This window comes from Dendrobates tinctorius, unplaced genomic scaffold (assembly GCF_039654945.1).
Source record: "Dendrobates tinctorius isolate UK_male_01 unplaced genomic scaffold, ASM3965494v1 ptg000445l, whole genome shotgun sequence".
Taxonomy (NCBI): Eukaryota; Metazoa; Chordata; class Amphibia; order Anura; family Dendrobatidae; genus Dendrobates; species Dendrobates tinctorius.
This window is the reverse complement of record NW_027362107.1, coordinates 1024189-1038408: the sequence shown is the minus strand read 5'-3', so window position 1 is coordinate 1038408 and position 14220 is coordinate 1024189. Positions and strand designations below refer to the sequence as shown.

The following is a 14220-nucleotide window of genomic DNA, read 5'->3' as shown; positions in this document are numbered from 1 at the left end:
CCGGAGTGATATAACATATTACAGGTCAGGGAGGAGGTGATAATAATATAATATCAGTACAGCCAGGGTCTCACTGTACACAGGCTCCGGAGTGATATAACATATTACAGGTCAGGGAGGAGGTGATAATATTATATCAGTACAGCCGGGGTCACACTGTACACAGGCTCCGGAGTGATATAACCTATTACAGGTCAGGGAGGAGGTGATAATAATATAATATCAGTACAGCCAGGGTCTCACTGTACACAGGCTCCGGAGTGATATAACATATTACAGGTCAGGGAGGAGGTGATAATAATATATCATTACAGCCGGGGTCACACTGTACACAGGCTCCGGAGTGAAATAACCTATTACAGGTCAGGGAGGAGGTGATAATAATATTATATCAGTACAGCCGGGGTCACACTGTACACAGGCTCCGGAGTGATATAACCTATTACAGGTCAGGGGGGAGGTGATAATAATATTATATCAGTACAGCCGGGGTCACACTGTACACAGGCTCCGGAGTGATATAACCTATTACAGGTCAGGGAGGAGGTGATAATAATATATCATTACAGCCGGGGTCACACTGTACACAGGCTCCGGAGTGATATAACCTATTACTGGTCAGGGAGGAGGTGATAATAATATTATATCAGTACAGCCGGGGTCACACTGTACACAGGCTCCGGAGTGATATAACCTATTACAGGTCAGGGAGGAGGTGATAATAATATTATATCAGTACAGCCGGGGTCACACTGTACACAGGCTCCGGAGTGATATAACCTATTACAGGTCAGGGAGGAGGTGATAATAATATTATATCAGTACAGCCGGGGTCACACTGTACACAGGCTCCGGAGTGATATAACCTATTACTGGTCAGGGAGGAGGTGATGATAATATTATATCAGTACAGCCGGGGTCCCACTGTACACAGGCTCCGGAGTGATATAACATATTACAGGTCAGGGAGGAGGTGATAATATATCAGTACAGCCGGGGTCACACTGTACACAGGCTCCGGAGTGATATAACCTATTACAGGTCAGGGAGGAGGTGATAATATTATATCAGTACAGCCGGGGTCACACTGTACACAGGCTCCGGAGTGATATAACATATTACAGGTCAGGGAGGAGGTGATAATATTATATCAGTACAGCCGGGGTCACACTGTACACAGGCTCCGGAGTGATATAACATATTACAGGTCAGGGAGGAGGTGATAATAATATATCAGTACAGCCGGGGTCACACTGTACACAGGCTCCGGAGTGATATAACATATTACAGGTCAGGGAGGAGGTGATAATAATAATATATCAGTACAGCCGGGGTCACACTGTACACAGGCTCCGGAGTGATATAACATATTACAGGTCAGGGAGGAGGTGATAATATTATATCAGTACAGCCGGGGTCACACTGTACACAGGCTCCGGAGTGATATAACCTATTACAGGTCAGGGAGGAGGTGATAATAATATATCAGTACAGCCGGGGTCCCACTGTACACAGGCTCCGGAGTGATATAACCTATTACAGGTCAGGGAGGAGGTGATAATAATATATCAGTACAGCCGGGGTCACACTGTACACAGGCTCCGGAGTGATATAACATATTACTGGTCAGGGAGGAGGTGATAATAATATATCAGTACAGCCGGGGTCACACTGTACACAGGCTCCGGAGTGATATAACCTATTACAGGTCAGGGAGGAGGTGATAATATATCAGTACAGCCGGGGTCACACTGTACACAGGCTCCGGAGTGATATAACCTATTACAGGTCAGGGAGGAGGTGATAATAATATTATATCAGTACAGCCGGGGTCACACTGTACACAGGCTCCGGAGTGATACAACCTATTACAGGTCAGGGAGGAGGTGATAATATATCAGTACAGCCGGGGTCACACTGTACACAGGCTCCGGAGTGATATAACCTATTACAGGTCAGGGAGGAGGTGATAACAATATTATATCAGTACAGCCGGGGTCACACTGTACACAGGCTCCGGAGTGATATAACCTATTACAGGTCAGGGAGGAGGTGATAATAATATTATATCAGTACAGCCGGGGTCACACTGTACACAGGCTCCGGAGTGATATAACCTATTACAGGTCAGGGAGGAGGTGATAATAATATTATATCAGTACAGCCGGGGTCTCGCTGTACACAGGCTCCGGAGTGATATAACCTATTACAGGTCAGGGAGGAGGTGATAATAATATTATATCAGTACAGCCAGGGCCTCACTGTACACAGGCTCCGGAGTGATATAACCTATTACAGGTCAGGGAGGAGGTGATAATAATATTATATCAGTACAGCCGTGGTCACACTGTACACAGGCTCCGGAGTGATATAACCTATTACAGGTCAGGGAGGAGGTGATAATAATATATCAGTACAGCCGGGGTCACACTGTACACAGGCTCCGGAGTGATATAACCTATTACAGGTCAGGGAGGAGGTGATAATAATATTATATCAGTACAGCCGGGGTCACACTGTACACAGGCTCCGGAGTGATATAACCTATTACAGGTCAGGGAGGAGGTGATAATAATATTATATCAGTACAGCCGGGGTCACACTGTACACAGGCTCCGGAGTGATATAACCTATTACAGGTCAGGGAGGAGGTGATAATAATATTATATCAGTACAGCCGGGGTCACACTGTACACAGGCTCCGGAGTGATATAACCTATTACAGGTCAGGGAGGAGGTGATAATAATATATCAGTACAGCCGGGGTCACACTGTACACAGGCTCCGGAGTGATATAACCTATTACAGGTCAGGGAGGAGGTGATAATATTATATCAGTACAGCCGGGGTCACACTGTACACAGGCTCCGGAGTGATATAACCTATTACAGGTCAGGGAGGAGGTGATAATAATATATCAGTACAGCTGGGGTCACACTGTACACAGGCTCCGGAGTGATATAACCTATTACAGGTCAGGGAGGAGGTGATAATAATATATCAGTACAGCCGGGGTCACACTGTACACAGGCTCCGGAGTGATATAACCTATTACAGGTCAGGGAGGAGGTGATAATAATATATCAGTACAGCCGGGGTCACACTGTACACAGGCTCCGGAGTGATATAACCTATTACAGGTCAGGGAGGAGGTGATAATAATATTATATCAGTACAGCCAGGGTCACACTGTACACAGGCTCCGGAGTGATATAACCTATTACAGGTCAGGGAGGAGGTGATAATAATATATCAGTACAGCCGGGGTCACACTGTACACAGGCTCCGGAGTGATATAACCTATTACTGGTCAGGGAGGAGGTGATAATAATATATCAGTACAGCCGGGGTCACACTGTACACAGGCTCCGGAGTGATATAACCTATTACAGGTCAGGGAGGAGGTGATAATATATCAGTACAGCCGGGGTCACACTGTACACAGGCTCCGGAGTGATATAACCTATTACTGGTCGGGGGGAGGTGATAATTTGTTATTTTGCCCATGTGGGCACCTCTCCTTATATGCGGTGTTACTGGGGGCATTCACTGCTGTGGGCTTTTTTCCAGTTTAGATACAGATGAGGAAGACTACTCTTAGCATTGCCAGTCGTATTGGGTGTGTGTATAGAAGATCCGGCACCCAGAAGGTAGTATGCTTCTTTATTACCAAAAATAGGAGGACAACCGGAGTATCCAACGAATGTAGTATAGAAAATACAATTTTATTAAATTATAATCAAATAAAAATGAATATAACAACATGGGACAGGATAGGCACTGATTACATTTATGGAGTTTACATTTAATTGGTATGGCGGCCCACCTTTCAGCAATGCCACCATTTGTGATTAAAATGCTACTGGGCATTCTTGCTTTCTTCGTTATTACCAGGCAGCAATGACATCGGTTCTCCTCAATGCATGCAAGTTGGGGCACCTAGTGATAGTGACTGTAGGCACGAACCTTAGTATGAGCCCTGGAGGTCTTAGTGATAGCCAGATCTGGAGGTCTTAGTGTGAACCATGGAAGTCTTAGTGTTAGCTAGATATGAAGGTTTTAGTGTGAGCCCTAGATGTCTTAGCCTGAGCCTTGGAGGTCTTAGTGTTAGCCAGATCTGGAGGTGTTAGCCAGAGCCCTGGAGGCGTTAGTGAGAGCCCTGGAGGTGTTAGTGAGAGTCCTGGAGGCATTAGTGAGAGCCCTGGAGGTCTTAGGGTGAGCTTTGGAGGACTTAGTGTTAGCCAAATCTGGAGGTCTTAGCATGAGCTCTGGAGGTCTTCGCGTGAGCTCTGGAGGTCTTAGCGTGAGCCCTGGAGGTCTTAGTGAGAGCCCTGGAAGTCTTAGTGTGAGCCCTGGAGGTCTTAGTGTTGGCCAGACCTGAAGGTCTAAGTGTGAGTCCGGGAGGTGTTAGTGCTAGCCAGACCTGGAGGTCTTGGTGTTAGCCCTGGAGGTCTTGGTGTTAGCCCTGAAGGTTTTATTTTTATTGGGAGCCCTGGATGACTTACTGTTAGCCCTGGAGGTCTTAGTGTGAGTCCTGGAGGTCTTAGTGTGAGTCCTGGAGGTCTTGGTGTCAGACCTGCAGGTCTTAGTGTTGGCCAGACCTGGAGGTCTTGGTGTTAGCCCTGGAGGTCTTGGTGTGATCCCTGAAGGTTTTATTTTTATTGGGAGCCCTGGATGACTTACTGTTAGCCCTGAAGGTCTTAGTATAAGCCCTGGTTTTAGTGTTAAGGGGGTTTTACACTAAGCGATATCGCTAGCAATATCGCTAAAACGTCACTGGTTTTGTGACGTTATAGCGATATCGCTATGTGTGATACTTACCAGCGACCGGCTCCCCCGCTGTCCATCGCTGATCGCGCGAGAATGTCCGGCTCCATTTCTCGTTGGGCGCTTCCTGCTGAGACTTCCTGCTGTGACGACAAGCGACGCTGGACGCGGGCGGGAGGACGCAGGATCGCTGGGTGTGAATGGTAAGTATCGTGCGCTGCGTCGCTGCTGAATCGCTGTGAGATCTGCCTGTGTGACAGCCACTAGCGATCATTTAGCGATGCACCAGCGATCCTGACCGGGTCGGATCGCTGGTCGGATCGTTGGTGCATCGCTAAATGTAAAAGGGCCTTTAGACAGACCTGGAGGTCTTAGTGTGACCCCTGGAGATCATTGTGTGAGCCCTGGAGATCATGGTGTGAGCCCTGGAGGTCTTAGTGTGAACCCTGGAGGTTTTTCATGTTAGCCAGATCTGGAGGTCCTAGTGAAGGAATATGGGATAATCCAAACTGGGACACGTCCATAAGGTCTAGCAACTGGAGTAGCTCCTTTATACAGTCCACAGAGTGTAGTGCTGGGTGCAGGGGTCACAGCAGAACACATTGACCCTTGTGGCCCTGTACTGAGAAAATGGAGGTCCTCCGCTTTACCTGTTGTACTTCAGCAATATTTCTCATAAGTGATGTGACGCTGTCATAGAATCATAGAATCGTAGAGTTGGAAGGGACCTCCTGGGCCATCTGGTCCAACCCCCTGCTCAAAGCAGGATTCGCTAAATCATCCCAGTCAGATGTCTGTCCAGCCTCTGTTTGAAGACTTCCATTGAAGGAGAACTCACCTCTTCTCGTGGCAGCCTGTTCCACTCATTGATCACTCTAACTGTCAAAAAGTTTTTTCTAATATCTAATCTGTGTCTCCTCCCATTCAGCTTCATCCCATTGCTTCTAGTCTTTCCTTGTGCAAATGAGAATAAAGTTGATCCTTCTACAATGTGACAGCCCTTGAGATATTTGTAGACAGCTATTAAGTCTCCTCTCAGTCTTCTCTTTTGCAAACTAAACATTCCCAAATCCTGCAACCTTTCCTCATAAGACAGGGTTTGCAGACCGGTCACCATTCTGGTCGCTCTTTTCTTAACTTGCTCCAGTTTGTTGATGTCTTTTTTAAAATGTGGCGCCCAAAACTGGACACAATATTCCAGATGAGGTCTGACCAAAGAGGAGTAGAGGGAAATAATGACTTCACGTGATCTAGACTGTATGCTTCTGTTAATACATCCTAGAATTGCATTTGCCTTTTTTGCTGCTGCATCACACTGTTGACTCATATTCAGTCTGTGATCTATTAGTATACCCAAGTCTTTTTCACATGTGCTGTCACTTAGCCCTATTCCTCCCATTCTGTATATGCTTTTTTCATTTTTATTGCCCAGATGTAGTACTTTGCATTTCTCCCTGTTAAAAACCATCATGTTCAGCAGATGAAGAGTTTAAGTGTTTTGCCTGCCACCTGTCGGCCATCATTCCAGGACCCGTAAACAAGAGCTTATTGCTTACTCCTGGCTCATTCTTCATGGCAACAAAGGCCCCGTGTCAGGAATCGAACCTAGAACCTCTTGTCTGCTGGCCAGCAGCTCAGCCATCTGAGCTATGCGGCTGCTTGGAAGATCCCATGCAAAACCAGATACCAGTGATTCTTGTTCTTGATCAGTTCCACCCTGTGCTCTCCTAATTGGCCCATTGATTGCTAATTGCCCACCCTATATAACCTCAGCCAGTACACTTCCTCATTGCGTGATTATTGTGCTTCCAGCCTGTAGTCAAGCTCCTTCTGCTGCTGCTGCTGCTGCTCCTCCATCTGCTAAGTATCGCTGATCCCGTGTACCGACTTCTGGCTTCTCTGACTTCGTTATCCGCCTGCTCCATTGCTAAAGTATTGCTTATCCAGTGTACTGACTTTCGGCTTCACCTGACTACGCTTCCTGCCTTGCTCCCTCTAGTGGTTACAATAACACTGGCTCCAACCTGAACCAGATCGTGACACCCCGACTTCCTCCAATTTTCGGCAGCATAGAGTCTGAGAGTGACAGCGGGTGAAGCGCACACATGTGCACACACGCAGGGACCCCTTTATAGGGTGACTAGGGTCTCGGCCATGGAGCATCTTACAGCCATAGTCATGCTTGTCGATGCCAGTAGCGCACTGCGCTGCCTGCTGTGAAGGACACATCGCCCACGTACAGTGCTTACATAGGATTATGCTTCAGCTTTTATGGTTTCATCAGAAAATTCTCCTTTTTTCCTCTTGTAGTTGCTCCGACTTTACTAGAGATCGTCCGTCCAGCGCATGTGACCCACGAGGAGCAGACCACCCTGACTTGTCCAATTATGGGGTTTAAACCCAGGACTTTGCAGGTAACATGGCTGAAGGTGGATGGGGGAGGGCGAGAGACAGAAATCGTAACCTGGAATTCTACTGATGAGAAAAACACCAGCCGAAACCACGAAATAACCGAGCATGAGCTTGAGGACAAGTCCTACTGTAACCTAAGTGCCTTAATGATGAGACCAAGTGTCCAGAAAGATGACGGCGTCACGTACATCTGTAGAGCCTATCACCCGGCCACCGAGAAGAGGGCAGAACAAGCGATGGTCATGGAGGTTACAGGTGAGAGCACTGGGGTCCGGGCATTATGGACCCCACACACCGCCATCTCACAGACCTCAGGAATGGACACGGGTCAGCATTCAGACAATGGATGTAGACAGTAAATCTGCTCTCAGCCACAGGCAGGTGCTCGTGGCCTAGTAGAAGTAAACCATCTGAGATCCCATGAAACTCCCGTGGTAATGACCAAACTAAACATCATGCAGTCCAAAACGTGCCGGCATCTGTAAAGACTGCATGTTGTTGTGTGACCCGGCTGGCTGCACGCCGTGGGCTGGGGCCACACACCGCATTGGCTGCTCAGGCACCAGACGTTTTCTTGGCTTAGTGTTGGGAACATCCCTAGATGGAGTCATCAATATTAGATAATGACATAAGAGTGGTGTTACCCCTCTGGGCCGGGGAGAGACAGGTTGTAGGTAGCCAATCTTCACGGGGCTCATGGCAAATGATAAAGGAAGGCTTTCCTCAGAGTCCATGATAGACTCCTAATACTACAGGCAATGGGGGGTCCTCAGTGGCCATGCTGTGTCTACAATGCCGCCCTCCCACCCATCCACCGGTGACTGTACAGCTCTACCACTGACTAGGAGAATGGATGTGCAGGACTCCGGCCATCAGCCAGGACCCCGTGACAGCGGGACGGGTGACCTGCACTCTCCTTACCTCGGGCACGCCCACGCTGGTGTAGCGTTAGCAATACGGCGTGCACATGACTGGTGACTCGTGGCCGGAGGCCTGCATGTCCATTCTTCATCTCTCGTGTTCACCATTGCCACCCTGAATGCAAACGCTCAGCTTCGGGACTAGGGACGTTCAAGACAACGTTATTTCCTTGTGCACAACTTGTCACAAACCGCTGACAATTCTCTGAAAAAATGGAAAACCAAGAAAAATGTCACAGAAGAAGTGATCCGTCTGTAGTCTAGAAATGTACAGTGTGGGAAATAAGTATTTGATCCCTTGCTGATTGTGTACGTTTGCCGACTGACAAAGACATGAACAGTCTGTAATTGTAGGGGAAGGTTACTTTTAACATTGAGAGATAGAATATCAAAAATAAAATCCAGAAAATCACACTGTATAAAGTACATAAATGTATTTGCATTTTGCAGTGGGAGATAAGTATTTGATCCCCTACCAACCATTAAGGGTTCTGGCTCCTACAGATCAGTTAGACGCTCCTAATCAACTCGTTCCCTGCAATAAAGACAGCTGTCTTACATAGTCACCTTTATAAAAGACTCCTGTCCACACACTCAGTCAGACTCTAACCTCTACAACATGGGCAAGACCAAAGAGCTTTCTAAGGATGTCAGGGACAAGATCATACAGATAACAGAAAACTGACCGGCACATCTAGAACCAGTCTGAACAGGTGCATACCAAAAACCAACTTACATCAAAATACGAAAATGATCGCACGCAATCATGTTAAAGCATGTCAATGTGAAATACATGAAGTGTGAATAGCAAAATGGTTTTTGAAGTTTAGGAAAAATACACGAGACGCTTAGCACAAAATTTGGCCAAATAATGTTCGCCCATCCACCATCGTCAAGGTAATCTCATGAATCGGATGGGTCCCTGACCTGCCCAGTGTGAACACTTACCTGTGACTAATCTTTTGGTAACGCCTACATTTATGGGTTGGTCGGAACCTGATGTGACCCATCCGATTCATGAGATTACCTTGACGATGGCAGCACAGAGTATTTCAGGAGAGCAGTGTGCTGGTCTATGGGGGGCACCCTGTTCGGTGCCAGGGATTGTACATAGAGCGCTGTCTTTTATACACATGGATGGACCGTCTGCTTCACAGAAATCCAGGAAACATTCCAGCTGATTGATGGCCTGTTCTGATCCAGACTTTGCATGCAAAGACCCCATTCCCCTCCTCAGATCCTGTCTTCTCCATCCTGTCCTGGCGATGTGTGAAAGCGAGGTGACAAGCGCAGTACAGGGTGACACTGGGAAGCTGACTGGGGGGAAATGTAGCCATATAGAAACGATAAAAATCGCACATCACACATAATACCGCTATATAGATCACATATAATACCGCTATATAGATCACACATAACACCGCCATATAGATCACACATAACACCGCCATATAGATCACACATAATACCACCATATAGATCACCCATAATACCGCCATATAGATCACCCATAATGCAGCCATATAGATCACACCTAATACCGCCATATAGATCACACCTAACACCGCTATATAGATCACATATAATATCGCCATAGTGTTTTCACATAATACAACCATATAGATCACACATAATACCGCCATATAGATCACACATAATACCACCATATAGATCACACCTAACACCGCCATATAGATCACACATAATACCGCCATATAGATCACACCTAACGCCGCCATATAGATCACACCTAACACCGCCATAGTGTTCTCACATACCACCATATAGATCACACATAATACCACCATATAGATCACCCATAATGCCGCCATATAGATCACCCATAATACCGCCATATAGATCACACCTAACACCGCCATATAGATCACACATAATACCGCCATATAGATCACACCTAACGCCGTCATATAGATCACACCTAACACCGCCATAGTGTTCTCACATACCACCATATAGATCACACATAATACCGCCATAGTGTTCTAACATAATACCACCATATAGATCACACATAACACCGCCATAGTGTTCTCACATACCACCATATAGATCACACATAATACCGCCATAGTGTTCTAACATAATACCACCATATAGATCACACATAACACCGCCATAGTGTTCTCACATACCACCATATAGATCACACCTAACACCGCCATAGTGTTCTCACATACCACCATATAGATCACACATAATACCGCCATAGTGTTCTAACATAATACCACCATATAGATCACACATAACACCGCCATAGTGTTCTCACATACCACCATATAGATCACACATAATACCGCCATAGTGTTCTCACATAATACCACCATACAGAACACACCTGACGCCGCCATATAGATCACGCATAATACCGCCATAGTGTTCTCACATAATACCACCATATAGATCACACATAATACTGCCATAGTGTTCTCACATAATACCACCATATAGATCACACATAATACCACCATATAGATTACACTTAACGCCGCCATATAGATCACACATAATACCGCCATGGTGTTCTCACATAATACCGCCATATAGATCACACATAACACCGCCATAGTGTTCTCACATAATACCGCCATATAGATCACACATAATACAGCTAGATTACACATAACACCGCCATATAGATCACACCTAACGCCGCCATATAGATCACACCTAACGCCGCCATATAGATCACACCTAACGCCGCCATATAGATCACACCTAACGCCGCCACATAGATCACACATAATACCACCATATAGATCACACATAATACCACCATATAGATCACACATAATACCGCCATATAGATCACACATAATACCACCATATAGATCACACATAATACCGCCATTTAGATCACACATAATACCGCCATATAGATCACACATAATACTGCCATATAGATCACACATAACACCGCCATAGTGTTCTCACATAATACCACCATATAGATCACACATAATACAGCTATATAGATCACGCATAACACCGCCATATAGATCACACCTAACGTCGCCATATAGATCACACCTAACGCCGCCATATAGATCACACCTAACGCCGCCATATAGATCACACCTAACGCCGCCATATAGATCACACATAACACCGCCATATAGATCACATAATACCGCCATATAGATCACACAACACTGCCATAGTGTTCTCACATAATACCGCCATAGTGTTCTCACATAATACCGCCATATAGATCACACATAACGCCGCCATATAGATCACACATAACACCGCCATATAGATCACACATAATACCGCCATAGTGTTCTCACATAACACCGCCATATAGATCACACGTAACACCGCCATAGTGGTCTCACATAACACCGCCATATAGATCACACGTAACACCGCCATATAGATCACACATAATACCGCCATAGTGGTCTCACATAATACCACCATATAGATCACACCTAACGCCGCCATATAGATCACACAATACTGCCATATAGAGTGCCTAGCGAAAGTATTCAGCCCCCTGGAACTTTTCAACATTTTCCCACATATCATCATTCAGACATAAAGATACCAAATGTAAATTTTTGGTGAAGACTCAACAACAAGTGGGACACAATTGTGAAGATGAACGAAATTTATTGGTTATTTTAAAATTTTTGTGGAAATTCAAAAAACTGAAAAGTGAGGCATGCAATATTATTCAGCCCCTGTAACGTAATACTTTGTTGCGCCTCCTTTTGCTGCGATTACAGCTGCAAGTCGCTTGGGGTATGTCTCTATCAGTGGAATTCTCGCCCATTCTTCCTCGGCAGACAACTCGCGCTCAGTGTCTCTGTCAGTGGAATTCTCTCCCATTCTTCCTCGGCAGACAGCTCACGCTCAGTGTCTCTCTCAGTGGAATTCTCGCCCATTCTTCCTCGGCAGACAGCTCGCGCTCAGTGTCTCTGTCAGTGGAATTCTCGCCCATTCTTCCTCGGCAGACTGCTCGCGCTCAGTGTCTCTCTCAGTGGAATTCTCGCCCATTCTTCCTCGGCAGACAGCTCGCGCTCAGTGTCTCTCTCAGTGGAATTCTCGCCCATTCTTCCTCGGCAGACAGCTCACGCTCAGTGTCTCTGTCAATGGAATTCTCACCCATTCTTCCTCGACAGACTGCTCGCGCTCAGTGTCTCTCTCAGTGGAATTCTCGCCCATTCTTCCTCGGCAGACAGCTCGCGCTCAGTGTCTCTCTCAGTGGAATTCTCGCCCATTCTTCCTCGGCAGACAGCTCGCGCTCAGTGTCTCTGTCAATGGAATTCTCACCCATTCTTCCTCGGCAGACTGCTCGCGCTCAGTGTCTCTCTCAGTGGAATTCTCGCCCATTCTTCCTCGGCAGACAGCTCGCGCTCAGTGTCTCTCTCAGTGGAATTCTCGCCCAATCTTCCTCGGCAGACAGCTCGCGCTCAGTGTCTCTGTCAATGGAATTCTCACCCATTCTTCCTCGGCAGACTGCTCGCGCTCAGTGTCTCTCTCAGTGGAATTCTCGCCCATTCTTCCTCGGCAGACAGCTCGCGCTCAGAGTCTCTCTCAGTGGAATTCTCGCCCATTCTTCCTCGGCAGACAGCTCGCACTCAGTGTCTCTCTCAGTGGAATTCTCGCCCATTCTTCCTCGGCATACAGCTCGCGCTCAGTGTGTCTCTCAGTGGAATTCTCGCCCATTCTTCCTCGGCAGACAGCTCGCGCTCAGTGTGTCTCTCTCAGTGGAATTCTCGCCCATTCTTCCTCGGCAGACAGCTCGCGCTCAGTGTCTCGCTCAGTGGAATTCTCTCCCATTCTTCCTCGGCAGACAGCTCGCGCTCAGTGTGTCTCTGTCAGTGGAATTCTCGCCCATTCTTCCTCGGCAGACAGCTCACGCTCAGTGTGTCTCTCTCAGTGGAATTCTCGCCCATTCTTCCTCGGCAGACAGCTCGCGCTCAGTGTGTCTCTCTCAGTGGAATTCTCGCCCATTCTTCCTCGGCAGACAGCTCGCGCTCAGTGGAATTCTCGCCCATTCTTCCTCGGCAGACAGCTCGCGCTCAGTGCGTCTCTGTCAGTGGAATTCTCGCCCATTCTTCCTCGGCAGACAGCTCGCGCTCAGTGCGTCTCTGTCAGTGGAATTCTCGCCCATTCTTCCACGGCAGACAGCTCGCGCTCAGTGTCTCGCTCAGTGGAATTCTCGCCCATTCTTCCTCGGCAGACAGCTCGCGCTCAGTGTCTCTCTCAGTGGAATTCTCGCCCATTCTTCCTCGGCAGACAGCTCGCGCTCAGTGTCTCTCTCAGTGGAATTCTCGCCCATTCTTCCTCGGCAGACAGCTTGCGCTCAGTGTGTCTCTCAGTGGAATTCTCGCCCATTCTTCCTCGGCAGACAGCTCGCGCTCAGTGTCTCTGTCAGTGGAATTCTCGACGATTCTTCCTCGGCAGACAGCTCGCGCTCAGTGTGTCTCTGTCAGTGGAATTCTCTCCCATTCTTCCTCGGCAGACAGCTCGCGCTCAGTGTGTCTCTGTCAGTGGAATTCTCGCCCATTCTTCCTCGGCAGACAGCTCGCGCTCAGTGTCTCTCAGTGGAATTCTCGCCCATTCTTCCTCGGCAGACAGCTCGCGCTCAGTGTCGCGCTCAGTGGAATTCTCGCCCATTCTTCCTCGGCAGACAGCTCGCGCTCAGTGTGTCTCTGTCAGTGGAATTCTCGCCCATTCTTCCTCGGCAGACAGCTCGCGCTCAGTGCGTCTCTGTCAGTGGAATTCTCGCCCATTCTTCCACGGCAGACAGCTCGCGCTCAGTGTCTCGCTCAGTGGAATTCTCGCCCATTCTTCCTCGGCAGACAGCTCGCGCTCAGTGTCTCTCTCAGTGGAATTCTCGCCCATTCTTCCTCGGCAGACAGCTCGCGCTCAGTGTCTCTCTCAGTGGAATTCTCGCCCATTCTTCCTCGGCAGACAGCTTGCGCTCAGTGTGTCTCTCAGTGGAATTCTCGCCCATTCTTCCTCGGCAGACAGCTCGCGCTCAGTGTCTCTGTCAGTGGAATTCTCGACGATTCTTCCTCGGCAGACAGCTCGCGCTCAGTGTGTCTCTGTCAGTGGAATTCTCGCCCATTCTTCCTCGGCAGACAGCTCG

At 47.7% G+C, this 14220-nt stretch overlaps 1 protein-coding gene across 1 annotated transcript in view; it reads left to right on the top strand.

Annotated features, from left to right (window-relative positions):
- The window catches only part of LOC141077384 (uncharacterized), a 143312-nt gene that overhangs the window by 96193 nt on the left and 32899 nt on the right, over nt 1-14220 (top strand). The window contains exon 6 of the mRNA XM_073564284.1: nt 7078-7434. Coding sequence (XP_073420385.1) covers nt 7078-7434 — 357 coding nt within the window. The remainder of the gene's footprint in view (nt 1-7077; nt 7435-14220) is intronic.